The 18,941-nt window shown below is 41.8% G+C and overlaps 1 protein-coding gene across 5 annotated transcripts in view; it reads left to right on the top strand.

Moving 5' to 3' along the window:
• Nucleotides 1–7,523, top strand: part of DCP1B (decapping mRNA 1B) — a 55,900-nt gene extending 48,377 nt beyond the window's left edge. For 3 of the 5 annotated variants that reach the window (XM_054035351.1, XM_054035378.1, XM_054035390.1), the window contains 2 exons: nt 2,385–2,633; nt 6,513–7,523. In XM_054035351.1, coding sequence (XP_053891326.1) covers nt 2,385–2,633; nt 6,513–6,593 — 330 coding nt within the window. In that variant the 3' untranslated portion in view covers nt 6,594–7,523. The remainder of the gene's footprint in view (nt 1–2,384; nt 2,634–6,512) is intronic. The other 2 variants (XM_054035359.1, XM_054035368.1) reach the window with 2 other exon arrangements.
• Nucleotides 7,524–18,941: the final 11,418 nt, after the last annotated feature.

The raw sequence follows: 18,941 nt of genomic DNA, 5'->3' as shown, positions 1-18,941 counted from the left end.
ACATTGAATTTGACACCTACACACCTGCTAGCTAAGAGATCATCTCAAAGGTGTTTTATCTGAAATTACTCCATTACCAAAGATTCTTTAGGACCTTCAAGCCACAGTAATCACTCTCAATGAAAGTTGCAGGAGGTACTACAGAGATTACAATAATAGTATCAGAATCAACATCTGACATTTCTAACAAAAGTTCAGAAGCCGTTGGATAAATTTTGTCACTTGGGTAACTTGAAAATATCTGAACTAAATAGCTAAACTGAAAAAAGTCTCCTTTGTGTTGAAGGACACTATCCTCCACATGTACGGAAGCTACTTAAATGCTAGAATTTATGAACATGTAGAATCTCATTTGTTAACAAGAATATACATTTTTAAATTTGTGACACAGAAAATTTAAGACTTCATTTACAAGGAATAGGTGCATATATTTTCTGTTCTTATCCCGAGACAAATATTTTAGGTGTGAGGATCACTTAGGTATTGCATTAGCCAAATATTAACTTGCTCAGTCACCAGTACATGGCAGGGTTACTTACACACTTAGCCTCTGTTTTACGTATACTGGTGAAAAGCAGTTCCTCACCATGAAAAACAAATAGTTCTTAAGTGATGCCTACTAAACTACATTGTATGTTTGTTTATGACTAGAATAAGTCCATGCTATTAAAAGCACAACATGGTACCTCTATACTTCTGTAACAGATTCTTATTCCTCAGATTGTATACAGCAAAGTGGTATCTTTAATTTTTAAAAACCTGACACTGTATCCAAATTCTGTAGATGCATATTACTTTTATTTTAGCTAGAAACATCCCTGCCAGCATTAGTCATTTTGTTAGAACAGAACGACTAAAAGTAACACTAAGGGCCAGCAGTGTTCCAAACACAGACATGCGTGTACCACCTTCGCTGCTGGCTGGCAGCAGCCACACAGTGAGTTAGGGAAGACCTGCCATTCATGTGCAGGGAACACAGACTTGCTTCTTTCTGTTATGATTGTGCACCATGGAGAATAGGAATTGCAGGTAAATAGTTTTCTTTTTTAAAAGCAGTCTGGCTTTGAAAAGCAGAAAAACAATATTTACTAAACAGTGCAGTTAGTGATAGCATAATATTGCATGCTTTTTCATATCCACAAATCCTTCTAGAAAGTTTTTCTACTCCGGTAAATTTACCATCAGAAAGTAGCTTGAGAACTTAGTCCTTTTCGCTCTCTTTTTTTGAGTAACTGCATACTATGGTGAATAGTGCCCAAATAGTTTAGATAAAATAACAGTAAATATTTGTTTTGTTATCATGTTGGTCCCAGGATATTAGAGAGACAATGTGGGTGAAGTAATATCTTTTATTGGACCTACTTCTGTTGTTGAGAGAGACAAACTTTCAAGCTTACAGAGAGCTTTAGAAGGTGCTACTATGGGTGTTTGTCCATATTAAAAAAAAATCACCCAATATTGCTCCCACTGGAAGCCTCTCAAATAATGCCAGATACTTGAGCAGTGAGGAAAGCTACAGATTAGAATTAAGGCCCATTGCTAGAGCTTTGTGGTGAACATTTAAAGAGCACTTGTCACATTATCTTATTCCTAGCAGCATTGTCGGTGCTGCACATTTAATAGTTCTAAGTATACCCCATAATTAAAAGGATAAAAACTCTGCAGGCTCACAATCTACTTTCAAATCAATATGTGCCTCCCTGCTTAAAATTAAGGGAACTCTGACAGAATCATAGTAGCATCTAGGTTTCTGGTAAAGATGTTTTCTTTTTCTTTAAAGGTTTTTTTAGTCTAGTGCATTGAGCATGGGCCAGGAAGTCAAAACTAGATTCTGTTCCTGACTCTGCCAACAACTCACTATGGAACTTTGGGCAAGTCACCTAACCTTCTGTTCCTGTTTTTTCTATCTGTAAAATGAGGATGCATACCCCCCCCCCAAGTATTTTGAGAGCTATAGATGATATGTACTATACAATTCAAAATATTTATTAAAGTACACTCTCATACTAGCGAGCATATTCTCAAAACCCAAACCGGGGGACATGGAAGGACCATCCTTATAAGAAGGACCTCAAATGTTGTAGTTTGTCATTCTTCTACAGTGCTAGTATTTATAATAGTCTAACTTTTATAATAAGCTGATTTTCTATTTAAGCGATTTGCCAGATATATAGACTTTATTACACATGAGATTCAGTACTGTGATCTTGAACTGGATGGGTGGTTGTGGGCCCCAGATACTCTTAATCCTCAGTGTATCCCTGCATATCTGCTCTTGTGAATCTATTTCTGTCTGGAGTCCTCTTCATCTTTACCCCTGTATTCTTAGTGAATATACACATTGCTTAAATGCTTCCATTTTTTATTAATTTGTGTATGGGCAGGTCATCTCACCTCAGCGCATTCCTGCTACTGTGACTCCTGCACTGCTGATGTCCCCCATGCTGTTCACACAGTCCACACCTGCTCCACCAAAGGCAAGTGAAAGTGGGTGCTTACCACCAGCAAATCAAGAATCTGCTTCTAATTCAGCTAGCCTTCTCCTTCCTATGCAGAATCCAGAGCCATCTGTCGTAAACAGCAACTCATTGACCAAGATGCAGCTTCAGGAAACACTTTTACACCTGATCCAGGTAAAGAATCAGAAACATTCCCCCTTTGCTTGTATCCCTCCTTCCCATTTTGATTTAAATACCTCTGATGGATAATTGGTCCCATCCACCAGTCTGAATGATAAATTAGTAAACTAAAATGTCCACTGGCAGTTGTACTATTTCTGGCTATATAATTAAAGAAGCACTAAATCATTGGCTAAGGAGATAATAGTCCCTCTTGCTACAGTTGTGGTTTAAGTGTTTTGATTAATGTATGCAGTTTGGGGTGCAACAGTTCAAGAATGATAAATTTGAGGGGATTCAGGGGAGAGAACAACGATGTTATGAGCTTACAGGAATTGGCTTAAAGGTGAAAACTACTTACATGTATGTAGTTTAGCTAAAAGATGAGCATCTCAATGGCAATACAGTACTTTGGAAATCCTTAAAAGAGATCCATGTTGAGAGCAGGAGAAGTTCAAGTAGGAATAAGAAATAATGGGATGAAGGTGAGCAAGTAAAAATGAAGGATAAATATTCAGAAAATATTTTAACAACAAGGTCAATTAAATGTAGTTTTCCAGCTTGCGTGACTCCGATATAGTCTTGACAAAACACTCAGGAATATTATGCAGAAAACAATCCTGTATTCGACACAGAGTGGAATGAGTGCTCTTTGAGGATCCTTCCTATCTTCAAATTCTATGGATACTAGAAACAGTGGTTTTAAAGGAGGTGTGGTAAATGCCAAAGGTAAATGTATATAATTTATAAGGAATAAAGAGGGACAGGTCTTGGATTCCAATTTCTAAGCCCAGGCTACTTGCCCACATAAGTGTAGATCCTCTACTTAGCAGGGAATGTGAGCTAATAACTGATGACATCAAGAAGGCTGAGGTGTTTAATGAGTATTTTGCTTCAGTCATCTCTAAAAAAGTTAGAGGATCAGATACTCAAAACAATTAATATTAACAAGGAGGAAGGATTGTAAAATAGGAAAAGAATATTTAGATAAGTTACATGTATTCGAGCCAACAGGGCCTAATGGATCTTATCCTAGGGCATTTAAGGAACTAGCTGAAGCAATCTCGGAACCATTAGCAATTATCTTCAAGGACTCCTGGAGGACAGGTGAAGTCCAGAGGGCTGGAGAAGAGCAAATATAATACTTATCTTTAAAAAGGGGAACAAAGAGGATCTGGAGAAGAATAGGATCAGTCAACCTAACTTCGATACCTGGAAAGATACTGGATCAAAACAATCAGTTTGTAAGCACCTAGAGGATAACAGGGTTATAGAATAGCCAGCATGGATTTGTCAAGAACAAGCCATGCCAAACCAACCTAATTTCCTCCTTTGACAGGGTTACTAGTCTAGTAGATGGGGGTGGGAGAGCAGCTGAAATAATACATCTTGATTTAGTAAAATTTTTGACACAGTTCTACATGACATTCTCATAAGCAAATTAGGGGAAAGCAATCTAGATTAAATTATTATAAAGTGGCTGCACAACTGATTGAAAGACCATATTCATGCTGTCCAACAAGGAGGGCATATCTAATGGGATTTCACAGGTGTCAGTCCTGAGTTTGATACTATTCAGTATTTTCATTAATGATTTATATAATGGAATGCAGTGTGCGCTTATAAATAAGGTTAAGGTTTTGTCATGGTTATTTTTAGTAAAAATCATGGACAGGTTGTGGGCAATAAACAAAAATCCATGGAAGTTCGTGACCTGTTTGTGACTTTTACTAAAAATAACTAGGGGGGACGACAGCCCCAGCCCCATAAAAGTCAGAAATGATTACAACAAAAATAAAGAGAAAACACAATTTGTGCCTAACTTAACAAACTACATTAGGTTCAAAGTTTCCTCAGCATATGCTTTCAGCAGTCTTACTGACCAGACTCTTTAGGACAGGACTCCTCCCCCAGAGTCCAATAGCGGTTTCCTTTGTCTCTTCAGAGGCAATGAATATGATGGGCAGGGGGAGAAAGAGGGGAGTGTCCTGAGGTATCTGCCCCTGCTTTTTATATTTTCAGTCCCCCTTTTGAAAAACATTTCCAGGTGGGAGCCAGGGGACAGTCAATCTTTGTGGAAGGAAACTCCATGCTGTTCCTTTGCTAACATGTATATTTTTGCCTCTGCCCGCTTTCCTGCTAAAGAATGGCCACTTAGCAGGTAATGGTCCATCAGCCTTGTTTACACCTGGCTGAGGCATCAGCTTGCCCTTTATCTCTGAGGAACTGGTTTGGCCACTCTTCAGATTTACCTGGAAAACCTACTTTTAGTCATGATTTCAGCTTATGTTTATAACTTCACATATAACGTGGCTACATGCATTTTACCATGATATTATATATCGGCAAATTATGAGTTTTCAAATGATACTTCGTACAAAGATTATTGCAATAGTATGGAGAGCAGGGGTGGCCAACCTGACCCTGAGAGGAGCCAGAATTTACCAATGTACGTTGCCAAAGAGCCACAGTAATACATCAGCAGCCCCCTGCTCCCAGCACCTCCCGCCCACCGTCAGCCCCGCCAATCAGCGCCTCCCCTTCCCTCCCCGCACCTCCCAATCAACTGTTTCATGGAGTGCAGGAGGCTCTGGGGGAGGAGGATTGTCCTAATTTTAGTTATCCTCCTATGCTCATGCATGGGTTGGTTCATTCCCTTGTAATTTGTGTTGTTCTGTTCCTCCACTCTGCCAGGCTGTCAGGTTCGGCAGCAGTAGTTCTTAAACTGTGGTGTATAAAATCCTGGTGGTCTGCAAACTGAACCATTTTGAGAACCAGCCAGTGTGGCGTATTGAAATGTTGGAAAGGGAGATCTCCATGGAAAAATACTTTAGTGCAAAATGGTCTGCAGAATGGAAAAAGTTTGAGAACTACTATCCTAAAGAGTCATAGAGTTCAAAGCCAAAAGGGACCCACCAGATCATCTAGTCTGACCGCCTGTATATCACAGGTCACCAACACCACCCAGCATCTACTAAACTAGCAACTGAAATGAGACCAAAGCCTACAGCTCATTAGAGACTAAATTATTATGTGCTACAGGCAGACAATAGGAGGGACCAAGGTGCACCAATGACTGAGACCCTTGCCGTGGCTGGGAATTGATTGATAGAGATACCCGGATGATCCCAGCAAATGACCCATATCCCATGCTGCAGAGGAATGCTCAAACCCCCAAGATCACTGCCAATCTGACTTGAGAGGGAAAATTCCTTCCCAACTCCACATATGAGGATCAGTTAGACCCTAAGCAGATGATCAAGAATCAGCCAGCTATTTAAGTGTGCATGGGTGGAGTAACTAGTGCAGATTAAGACCATTAAAGCCAATGGCATTCAGTGCAGGTGCAGCAATTTGACTGCGTGGAATTTAGTGTAGGAACAGGAAGAAACAGCCCACCTGCTCACCCAGGCACTTTGGTATTATTATTGCAGTAGTGGGTGGGGAACAGAAACTATGTAAAGGACCTCCTAGATATGTGATAATTAGGGTGAAGGGAAGAAATTGCAAGTATATGTTATCACTACAGAAGTCTTGCAGGGCGGGAAAGAGAAAAGTCTGACTTTCACCCAGCCAACGTCATCATGAATTTACAAAATTTCCTGTTTTCCGTGTCTTCAACTCTTCTAACAGAGATAAGAGAATTCCCCCTTTTCTCATGCTGCCAATGTATGCAAAAAATTCTGTTAAAGCTATTAGCCGGAGGTAACAAAGTGTTTGGGTTTTGTGTTCTGTTTTTGTGTGTTTGAGGATGAAAACCCCCTGCTAGTGCCAATTTTGACTGGGATGGTAAGGTTGAAAATTCATTAAACCCTGAAACAGAATGAATTCAGAATCTTTTAACTTGAGAACTATGATCCTCCAGTAACAAGTCTTATTTATTTTGTTTTTCAGAATGACGACAACTTCTTAAACATTATCTATGAAGCTTATCTCTTCAGTGTGAGAAAGGCAGCAATCAAAAAGTCTATGTAAAAGAGAATTTTAAAATTAAATTTCTATGACTTCCTGAACTCCAGGAAGAAAAAGTCTCTCATGCCAAGTGGTGTTACATTGTTTAAAAGCTTCTGCCTTTAAAAACAATAAAATGAAATAAACGGTCCTAGACTTTTTAGTTACACTTAAATATTGCATGTTGGCAAGTACATGCTGTACTGAGAAATGTGTGGGTGGAAACTGCTTTCCTCAGGGGGGAGGGTAACAACGCTGCTAAAGACTTAATCACAAAATATCTTAAATTATTTTTCTTACATGGGCTGTTGCTAGATGAATTATATTTCCTTCATAAAGATTCTGTTCTCAGAGTTCATTTTTCTTTTTATTTATGGCTCTGGTTATTCATGGAGTAGATATTTAATGTGTTTTTTTTCTCAGATAGATGTTATCACTTCCATTACTCAACACTATTTCACAATGAACAGTGCCCATTCCTGACCACCAGGTGGCAGTGTTGGACTGTTTTTAAGCATATGAAGATATTGGTGAAATTTTGGAAGAGGAATGATCTTTTGAAACGGGTTGTTCCATCACCTTTTCTAACAACAACAAAAAATTGTTTCAAAGAAAGTGGTGACATTTTTCCTCAATTTTTTTTATGAAAATCAGTTTCTGTTTTGTCTTCAGAATATTTATAGCCAGCTATAGAAATGAACTCTGAGGAGTTTTTTAAAATTATAGGGTGGTCCTTTTGTTTGTGACTGTTCTTGCTGTTAATGTAGATCTGATGTGGCACTAGCATCATATTTCTGTGCTTCTGGAAACAATCTGCATAATCATAAGCAATATGTAAACTGGTCAAGAAAACAGTTACTTGGTTTATAAGTCCTTTTTTAATATGTTCCAAGAGCAGATGGGTCAGTGGTTCCAATGATCCATTTATAAAGAAAATAAAATGGATTAGCCAGAGTGTGCAGTGGATTCATTTTACTACCAGGTGGACTAAGTATTTAGTTCTGAAAGGTCAGTTGTCAAGTTTAAGCTCTGAATTTAATATACTTCCAAACTTGTATAGGAATGAAGTAGATTACAGTGAGCAATGTGCTCCACATTAACACATTTTTAAATCAATCAGACTAAACAAACAAATGTGGTGTTTTTAGTTCTTACATGCTTCAGTGGCAGATGGTATATGTAAAGCCATGGTTTGTTCATAGTCCTTATCGAAGAAAAAATCAGTCCACATTTTTTTCTACTCTGTAATGCTACAGTATAAAAACGGTACTTTCTTACTCACCAGAACTGTTTCCTTTGTGGTTTCAGAGCCAGATTTGTTGATTGTAATGACAAAAGTATGTTTTTACTGCTTTACTCCCAGTACTGTCAAGGCAAATCAGCAAAGGCCTTGTCTGAAAGGGCATATGTGTTCAGTATTATGTACGATGTGAATTTAAACTGATATAGTTGTTTGTTTATATAGTTGACCCCCGACATACACACATCCTATGTGAACACTCTAATTCTGGTATAAAAGTGGCTTTTTTCAATTTAATTTGTTGTTTGGGAACGGGTTTAAGCTAAACCGAAAACAGCCATTCTTATACCAGAATTAGTATGTCCACATAGGGGTTATATCTGTGTAACTATGTAGAACCGGTAAAACTTTCCCATGTAGGCAAACCCTAAGAGAACAAGGTGGATTCTATTTCTTTTTGGTAATCAGCAAAATGCTTTAGTAAATTTCAGTCATTTATAACTATACAAACCCACTGAAGGCAACAGGTTGCACAGGTATCATGGAGGGCATACCTTGAAGAGAAGAGGCATAATTCTGATTTCACATCCATTATACAGATGGGTGATTCTATTGACTTCATTGATGTCAATCTTGCTTCACAATGGTGTAAGTAAAATTGGAATCAAAACCAGTGGGTTTGCATGAGTGTAATCAAGGGCCTGATGTAATTTGAGGATGATAGACATGTATAGCTAAAGACCTAATTTGGCCTGTAGAAGCTTTATTACTAATGATGTGCTAAAAGGAATTATCTTAGTTTGACTATGATACACCCCAAATAGAGTTTTTTTGCAAGCCTGTCACGGGGAAGCATTCTTACTTATAAAATAAGCACATTTGATAAAGGCATAATTGAGATCAAATGATGCCATTTTTGCATTTGCTTTTCAGAGTAGAACAGCATTTCAAAAAATTCTGAATTTAAAAAAAATTACTTTAAACCTTGACCTTTTCAGCAACCTCTTGGTATGCATCAAAAACAGTGGTATTGTCTCTCTTTCAAATTGATAATATACTTGACCTAAACAAACTTTGAAACAAACATTGTCTGGTAGGGGCAGACAATGTGGTATCACAGAAGCAAACTGTGAAGTATCTTTCCATTCTTCTGATCACATATGCACAATGTAACATTTCAGAGTTCTTCTTCATCCACCCATGCCTCACTGCATGAGGGAGAGAATGCCCAGGATTTCTCAGGAGGCAAATATTCATCTCCTGTGGGAGAGCTAGGATGAGAAGAGGTGAGATGGGCCTATTCTCTTGGCTGACTTGTGTGCTTACCAAGAGGAGCAGGGGGAAAAAAGATAGAATGAGGCTCAGAAAGAAATCCCAGATTCTTGGCTGGGGACAAAGAAGGATGGTGAGATCCACCACAAGGGTGAAGTCAAACTTGCATGGTAGCTGAATGTAGAGAGACTTGGGTTTGGGGGAGTGACTGGAATATTATCTGGTAGATGTGGTTAAGGGAGGAAGGAAAGAGCGTGAGAGAATGAGCAAATTGAAGTATCTTTGTGTCAGAATAAGGCCCCTATAGTCAGAGCCATCCACAACTATAGAAAAGCTGGAACTTCTCCAGACATTTCATAACTAACAGCTGAGATCTTTAATGCTATGTTCTGTTTAATAACGTGTTTGTGTTTAAAGCATAAAACCAAATATCTGGTCGTTTTCCTTTACACAGCCCATGTCTGCATGTGTGTCAGAACCCTTTCTGTTAGATTTTGTAGGTCACCTCAAAACTAAAGTGGTTTAGAACAGTTGGGGTCTCTGAACTGCTTTGGTATTAGGGCACTCTTAACAGCTTAAGGGCTCCTGAGTTTTAAGGCCTCCTGAGTTAAGAAGGCCACCTCAGTTAAGGCAGCGATGCTGAAGTGATAGCAGTGCTTTTCTCTACCCTGCTTTTATCTCTTCTAAAAAAGAAAGAGGCACGCATGCAAGTCAGGAAATGTGAAAGGATCAAGTGAACATGTTGTAGAAACGTCCATGTTGCACATCTGTCATATATTTTATTCCTCTTTAACCACGATTCGCTTTAATATGCTACTGTGAGGTTCAGCAGGCTCCGTTAACACTTCTGTAGAGAACGTAACTTTCTGGGATTTCCTTTTTTATATGCTGTACTTCTCAGTCTTACTATTGCATTTGTGTTAATTTTCAATTTAATTTTACTTTTTGACTGCCTACAAAACTCCTTATACATAAAACTCACCGGGAAGATGCAGAAACCCAGTGAAGTGCTGGAGCATGCTCTCTGATTAATCCTGTCTCTGTCAGTGTTATAATTATCATGGAAATATATTATACTCAGTGAAGGCATCCAAACCTGTCCCCAGGCTCCTCTCATAGAAAATTCAAATCTTTAATCTGATTTTATGCATTAATTTCCTATTGCTTTTCCTTTTCCTTTCTTTTTTTTTTTATTGATGCAAAGGGAATAATTACAATTCTACATTAAAATAAGACTTACAAGGAGAATAATTTTCAGAGTAACAGCCGTGTTAGTCTGTATCCGCAAAAAGAAGAACAGGAGTACTTGTGGCACCTTAGAGACTAACAAATTTATTAGAGCATAAGCTTTCGTGGACTACAGCCCACTTGCTGTATGCATCCGAAGAAGTGGGCTGTAGTCCACGAAAGCTTATGCTCTAATAAATTTGTTAGTCTCTAAGGTGCCACAAGTACTCCTGTTCTTCTTTTTAAGGAGAATAATGTAGCTAAGTAGGGCCGTACTAGGTCTAAAGTGAAAGTCTGTTTAAATTGTGATGAGCTCTGGGTTTCAGTTGCAAGTGCAATGAGTTTCCTGGCTTCATCTTTGTCCCTCTGGGGCTTTAAACCCACAACACACAGATTGGCAAATTCAGCAGTCTTTGCTGAGGAAAAGCCTAAAACTAGACTAAATAGAGGTTTTGCGGTACAGCATTTTAAGATCTAAGATAAAAGACAGTAAGAGGACATCTCTTCCCAGGTGGGTTCTTCAGTTGTGTAAGTACAAAAAAGTAGGATTCTGATTTCTTGGAATGAATATTGAACTGAACCATAAATACTCTGACAAACTATCATAAATTCTACTAATCCTGGTAGGGTAGAGTAAGAACTTTTAAGATGAATGTCCCTTAAGACTTCTGCTCCTTTTCCAAACTGCTACCACTGATATTCCTAACGATCTTGTTCTGATCTCTGGACACATTTCTAGGTTCAGCTGCAAAAGAGGGGAAAAAAAGGAAATCAAATATTAGCTTCATGTTAACAAACCAGGGGACACTGCTTCCCTACTGAAATTAGTCCTCTAGAGATACCATACAGATTGAAGTACAAATCCAGTCCTGAGTCTTTTAACATGTGCATCAATCACTTTAGCTATCTGGAAGTGCATAAAGACATTTGTTGTTAAGACTTTCCTGACAACACATACTGAACCCCTAGCTTGTCTCAGAAGACCACGGTTAGATAGTTTAGTTTTTTTTCTAACTCAGAGATCTACTCTTTCAGTGTCATTCAAAACTTACAACCATAAAAGGTCAGATTTTTATTTTTAAAATGTTGACATTCCTATCACTCTGGAATAGATTAGGCAGATACAGAAATCCATGTCTAAGTATGAAAATAAATCAGGTATGCTGGGAGATCTAAGAAATGGATTCCCATTATCTGTGTAACTCAGAATAGCACTGAATAGACAAGGTGCAGCATGTAAAAGAAAGAGAAGCAAAATTTCAGGTTGCTGTACAAGATAATTTCTGGAGAAATATCCCCAAGATACATAACTGCCACCTCCTTCTAATCATCTTGGAGAGGTTTCCAATAGGAAATAGTCGAGTTAATTCAAAACAAACATTGCATGTAGAGGATGCAAAACAAAGAAAGCTGTTTATTCAGTATATTTGTATTCATAACACCAATATAGTATGGCTCAGAGAAAACACTGCTGGTAAAGGATTCAGAGTAGCAGCCGTGTTAGTCTGTATCCACAAAAAGAACAGGAGTACTTGTGGCACCTTAGAGACTAACAAATTTATTAGAGCATAAGCTTTCGTGGACTACAGCCCACTTCTTTGGATGCATCGGATGATCAGACTGTATGCATCCGAAGAAGTGGGCTGTAGTCCACGAAAGCTTATGCTCTAATAAATTTGTTAGTCTCTAAGGTGCCACAAGTACTCCTGTTCTTACTGCTGGTAAAGTGTGACTAAAGAGAGCACAAGATACGGAACAGATCGCTGCTCAGTGAGCTACTTGGAAAATACAAGAAAAAAAGATGTGGACCATGACAAAGTGCTAAACTACTGTTGTGTACCGAGAAAGATGTCAATCTACCATTTAGACACTGAATAAATAAATAACTAAGGACTTCTTCTGTACCAAATTCTCATGTACTGTGTATAAAAATTACATGCCTACTTGTGGACTGCAGAGTGTATCAAATGGCTGTGTGTGATTGCGTTACTACATCAAGTACTTGAGGTCTACTCATGAAGAGCACTACATATAAGCTAGGTATTATTCCACAGACACAACCTGCAGACCTAAGTATGTATTTTACCTCTGTACTCTCCTGTAAATATTGCTGTAAAAGAGAAATAAAAGAAAGAGATGAGAGGAACAGTTAAGTTCTTGGTAGCAGGCCCAGCCTAGGACCACTCATGCTGGAAACAAGGTCTTCTGCTCATTTGTACAGCTGGCTGGCAGCCTGACTCTTCAACAGTCTTTCTCTGTCTGCTTAAGATGATAGCTCCAACCCCCTCAGCTAGCAAGTTCTCTACTCCTGCCTATCACATCACTCCACAAACAGTCGTTTCCCTTGTCTACTTCCCCATTCCAGTTCCTTAGTGGGAGAGCGATGAGAATCCAGTTTCCTGAGACTGTACACAAGCATCATCAACTGGAGTTCTGCTACCTTTAGGCACTGCTCTGTACCATGGTCATCAAGTAGGCTCTTGTCTGTTTCCTTAAATACTATCTTAAAAGAAAAACAAAAGTTTAACGTTTTGAAAAGTAGGATATTATGTGGCTGTAGAGAAGAACTATAACAGGACTCCACGTTGATCTGTCGCACAGGTTCTGTTAGCAGCAGCCTGAAATTTGTAGAGATTTAATCATGTTGGTGTTCCAGTGCCTATTGAGCTGTGGACATTTTCTGTACCCTACACTATTAATTGTCCACTGAGAGTGATTTGTCTGTGTGTGTGTTTGTTTTTGTTGGGTTTTTTTTTTAAAGTTCCCCTGAAGGAAAAGTTTAGATGATTTTAGCCAAACTCAAAAAAATCCAGGTATGTTTTCATTTAGAAGTGGCTTGAGTAATACAACCCAGGCACCGAGCAATCTATAAAAATAATATCTGTACATGAAGCGACTGTAGTCTTAAGAATCCAGTGGGGCTCAGAGGGGGTAGCTGAAAGTAAACTGGTTGGGAGCTCTGTGAAAGGGATGGGAAGCAGGGTGGTCATGTGAGTGAGTGTAAATCAAGGAACAGAGCTAAGCCTTGCATGAAATCCAGCTCTTTGCAGAGTGGGAAATACCAGAGTGCCTGAGGAAGAGAAAATGGGGAGTGCAAAGCCTGATGGGTTATTAAAAGTGAGTAAAAACAGTAGACCAGAAACTTCATCCATGGGGAATTTGCCAAAAGAGACTGAGATTGAAACAAAGGGGAAAAGAATAACATAGAAAAGGGCAGACACTAGAGTAGAGGAGGAGATTTTAGCTTTGAAGGTGGCAGGGAACAGAGGTGAATTATTAACAGGGATCCGGGGAAGGGATAGCTTAGTGGTTTGAGCATTGGCCTGTTTAAACCCAGGGTTGTGAGTTCAATCCTTGAGGGGGCTATTTAGGGATTTGGGGCAAAAATTCTGTCTGGGGATTCGTCCTGCTTTGAGCAGGGGGTTGGACTAGATGACCTCCTGAGGTCCCTTCCAACCCTGATATTCTCTGATTCCTGGACATACACAAACTATTAGCAATCAGGAGAGCCATCAGTTGTATAATGGTAGCTCAAGTTCTGAAAGGTGAACATAAATTTGTAATGCACAAAGGCGTTTTATTTAGAGGACTACCTCATGGCTGACCTTCCATCACTAAGTCTGGGATGACGTCCCTTGCCACAGGTACAAGCTTGTTACCATTTCAGGGGAGAAGGTTGATGGACTCACAGGCTACCTGAAGAGAAGACAAGACAACAGGAAAGCAGTGAGACAGCAGAAACACCAGGACAAGAAAAATTGCCCTTGGAGATTAAAAAGGAAGGAACTCTCAAGTTTAAAGCAGAGAGAGCTCAACAGAGTCTGGGCATGGATAATGAATTGAAAGGGGCATGGGAATGGGCCAAAAGGGGAGTATGTGAGATGGGTTAGTACAAAGACTCCAGAGAAAAGGAAACCAGGGGCCTGGTGACAGATTTCATACCGCAAGTTATTGACCAAATGTTCCTGTGTGGGGAGAAATTCAGAAGGCGTGGCCTCTCAGGAATAGGAACCTACACCATGTTCATAGATTCACCTAGTCACAGAGTCTAGGTGAGATCATTAAAGCAGGCAGACAGAACCCTTTCAGCATACTGCACATTGGAACCAGCCAGAAGGCCAAAGCAAGAGATTGAGACAATTGAGAGTGACTGCCGAGACATGAGCTGGGAGCTAAAGGAGAACGAGCTGTGCAGGTGATATTGTACTTATGCTGCAAGAGTCATTGGAGATTGTTCTTGCTACACCAAGAACAGGTGGCCAGGAAGATAGTCTCCTCAGCTCCACCATAATTAATGTGATATTGGATATATGAAGAGCTTGCATGGGAAAGATAAAAAGTTTAAGGCACAGGAAGGAGAGCCAGGGCAAAGCTTTGGTCAACGTTTGTTTAGTCTGAACTGATCTGCTCATTCTTATTTGATGTACAATAATGTATCTGATTGCCTGCTCCATTGAGTTTCTTTGGATTATAACCTCCTAACTTGCTCTAACTGCAACAGTGTGGAAAACAGCAGGGACTGTCTGCTTCTTATATATACTTTGTATTTCTTCAGCACCATTTAGCCACAGATCTAAAAAACGTCATACTTACAAACAAGCTTCATGACACCGCTAAGAGGAAGGGAAATATTATTATCCCCATTTTAAAGAAAGAAGAATTGTCACACAGCAAGGTTAAGTAAGTGACTTAATCAAGATTATACAGGAAGGCTGTGGCAGAGGTGGAAACAGAACCCAGAACTCTCCTGCCTCCTAGCCACTGGGCCAGTAGTTCTCAACTCTTTCCCACCTAGATCCTAAAAACCTTCCATGGCTTTTAGCCATAATTTATCCACTTCCCACAACCCTCCATAGCCTCCCAGAGCAGCACTTCTCACAGATCCAAGTGCTGTGTGGGCAGGAAGGGTATAGACAAAGCCTCAGCTTATACTGAGGCTTTGTCTACACTGCTGGGGTAAGTCGACCTAAGTTACGCTATTCTAGGTACATGAATAACGTAGCTGGAGTTGATGTAGCTTAGGTTGACTTTCTGCAGGTGTCTTCACTGTGCTGCATTGATGGGAGATGCTCTCCCCTTGACTTACCTTACTCTTCTCATTCCAGTGGAGTACTGGAGTTGACGGGAAAGCGCTCTGTGGTTGATTTAGTGGATCTTCACTAGACCCACTAAATTGACCCCTGGTGCATCGATCGTAGCAGCATCACTCCCAGGCAAGTTTAGGCATGCCCTGAGATTGGGAGGGAATGGAGCAAACACAGGGACGTAGAGGCAGCAGAAGAACAGGGAGGGAGCAAACTGCTTCTTTCCTTTCCTATCCAAGCTTCCGCACTGGGTCTTTGCAAATAAAGAATTTCTGATCTTGTTTTTTCTTTTTAGTCAGTGGGTGTGACCTAGAAGGAGCCCCCTCGCAATTCCTCTCCTGGTTATGACCCACTGGCTGAGAAGTCTTGCACTTGAGAAAACTGTATCCCTTGTGTTGCAGAGAGAGGAAAAACAGGAGAATCAATAAAGCCAGCAGGGTACACTTAACAAGGACAATATTTTCATATGCAATTCCTGTATCAGTCAGAAAAATTACCTTCACTGTGAAATGTACCATCTCTAGCTGTATAACAGAGCAAGCTAGAGAAGCCAAATCAATGCAAGTTGCCCATTATCTTCCCCCATCCTATTAGCATCTGCTCTTTCTTCTTCGAGTGCTAGCTCAGGTCGATTCCATACTAATTGTGCACATGCACAGTTGCTGGAGAATTTTCCCTTAGTGGTATCCATAGGACTGGTCCTAGCACCCCTTGGAGCCCTATGCACATATGCCCGCATAAGGGGCACTGCCAGATCCGCACCCTCTGTTTCTTCTTACCGCCCTAGATGGTTGCTTGGAACGACCTTCTTGCTTTCCGAAGGCTTTCCTAACAATGGTTTGGACTCTGACCTATTGTTAAGGTTGCGAGTTTGTCACAGAGGTCACAGAAAGTCACGTGACTTCTGCAGTGGCCAGCGTGGCTGGCCTGGGGGCCACCCGAGCAGCTCGGGCAGGCCCTGGGCCAATGGCACCAGCCACTGCTGGTGTAGTCTTGGGCCACCGCCCCCCCCACCCCACAGCAGCAGCAGGAGTTTAGGTGTGGGAGAGGGCTCAGAGCTGGGGGTTGGGGTGCAGGAAGGGGTGAGGGTTCCCGGCCAATGGGAGTTGTGGAGCAGGCGCTTGGGGTGGGGGCAGTGCGCGGAGCCAGGAGCTGAGGGAGGGACATGTAGTCACTTTCAGGAAGCTGCAAGGAGCCAGGTAGGGAGCCTAACAGTCCCCCCACGCCCCCACCCCCAGCACCAGTGGGAGTCCAGGGCTGCTCCCCCCCCCCCGAGCACCCACAGCACTCTTGGGTCACCCCCCCATGAGCACCCCTGGGCCCCCCCAAGCTTAATCAGGGGTATATAGTACAAGTCATGGGCAGGTCACGGGCCGTGAATTTTTATTTACTTTTACTAAAAATACCCATGACTAAAACATAGCCTTACCTATTGTCTATAGTTTTTGTAGTCAGCAAATTTAGTTACAAGTTAGTCTTAGTGTACATAATGTAGACAGTTGTCTCAGTCATAGAGGGATGTCATCCCAAGGTCTGGGCATGCCCTGGTCTCTGATCTTCAAGCCGTGCTCCTCGTGCAACAAGCCTATGCCTCTGAGCAGCCCGCATTCGGCCTGTCTAAAGTGCCTCGGGGAAGCTCACATTAAGGAGAAGTGTATGATCTGCAGGGGCTTCACACCAAGAACTCAGAAAGATTAAGACATTCACCTGAAGGCTCTGCTAATGGAGGCAGCCTTCAGACCATCCTCTGAGCCATCCCTCTCCGAATCGGCACTGAGTACTTCGGCCTCCATTGGCACCGTGCTCTTCCTGGCACCATTCTCCATTCCCGGTGCCAAAAAACAGTGCACCTGAGTGGTACCTAAGATGTCAAGGCATGCCATTCTTTGACAATTGGTTGAGCTCTCGAGCAGCCTTTGATCAGGTTCAGCACAGCATTGGCATAGTATGGGCCACCAGTCAGGCGCTGAGCCTGTTAATAAACGAACAGAAATCAACACTAGTCCCTATGCAGAGAATAGAGTTTACAGGGGCAGTGCTCAATTCCACTCAGGCCAAGGCCTACCTGCCAGACGCCCGGTTCTGAACTATGTCAGATCTAATCACCCACATCACAGCTCAGCCACTTACAACCACCCAGATGTGCCTCAAGCCGCTAGGTCCCGTGGCAGCATATACTTACATGATGCAGTACACATGGCTACTCCTCAGATCCCTACAGATGTGGCTGGCGTCAGTCTACTTCCTGGGCAGACACCACTTGGATTCGGTTCTCACGATTCTGTCAAATGTCTTAGCATCTCTGACTTCTGGATAGACCCGTGTTTGGTGATGAAAGAGGTGCCTTTTGCTGCCCTCTGCCCCGTACCCATCAGTAACCTTGGTTTTGGATGCTTCAGACCTGGGGTGGGGAGCCCACCTTGCAGACTCAGAACCCAGGGTCTCTGGTCCCAGGAAGAACTCTCCCTGCACATAAATGTTGGGGAACACAGGGCTATATGCTTGGCCTGCCAGGTGTTCCTTCCCCAGCTCTCTGGCAAGGTCGTGCTGGTCTTGATGGACAATATGGTCTCGATGTTTTATGTCAACAAGCAAGGGGGAGTTCGTTCATCAGCCCTGTGTCAAGAGGACCTCCAACTGTGGGACTTCTGTGTGAACCACACCATTCACCTTGAGGCGGCACACCTCCTGGGAGACCAGAGTGCGTTGGTGAATCACCTCAGCAGGTCCTTTTCCTCTTGTTACAAGTGGTCTCTTCACCCAAAGGTAGTCAGTGCTATCTTCCAGAAGTGGGGGACTCCCCAGGTGGACCTGTTCGCCATCAGACAGAACAGGAAATGCCACCAATTCTGTTCAAATCATGGGCTCAGCAAGGGCTCCCTGTCCGACGTCTTCCTGCTCTCGTGGGCGGGCAGACTGCTGTATGCCTTTTCACCGATCCTCTTCGTTCACAAGGTCCTCCTAAAGATCAAGAGGGACAAGGCAAAGGATATCATGATAGCTCCATTGTGATTATGCCAGCACTGGTTCGGTATGCTTCTGGACCTCTCAGTAGAAACTCCACTAGAGCTCCCACCACTTGATTTCGCAAGACAAAGGCCAGTTGTTTCATCCAAACCTTGCCTCCCTACACCTGACAGCTTGGCTTCTATGTGGCTAAACCCTGAGGAGTGGGCCGGCTCAGATCAGGTCCAGCAAGTCTTGCTAGGTAGCAGAAAACCCTCCACCAGGGCTATCTACTTGGCTAAGTGGAAACATTTCAGTTGTTGGGACTCTGAATGGAATCTTTCTCCATCTCGGTCTTCCCTGCAGTCCATCTTGGACTATTTGCTCCACCTGAAGCACCAGGGTCTGGCTGTGTTGTCGGTCAAGGTTTACTTTATAGCGATCTCTGCCTTCCATCATCCAGTCCAGGGCAGATCAGCCTTCTCCCACAAGATGACGATCAGGTTCCTCAAAGGTTTGGAAAGACTCTACCTGCAAGTTCACGACCTGATTCCACCATGGGACTTAAACCTGCTCCTGATTCCACCATGGGACTTAAACGAG

This window comes from Malaclemys terrapin, chromosome 1, assembly GCF_027887155.1.
Source record: "Malaclemys terrapin pileata isolate rMalTer1 chromosome 1, rMalTer1.hap1, whole genome shotgun sequence".
Lineage (NCBI taxonomy): Eukaryota > Metazoa > Chordata > Testudines > Emydidae > Malaclemys > Malaclemys terrapin.
This window is presented reverse-complemented; position numbering and strand designations above follow the sequence as displayed.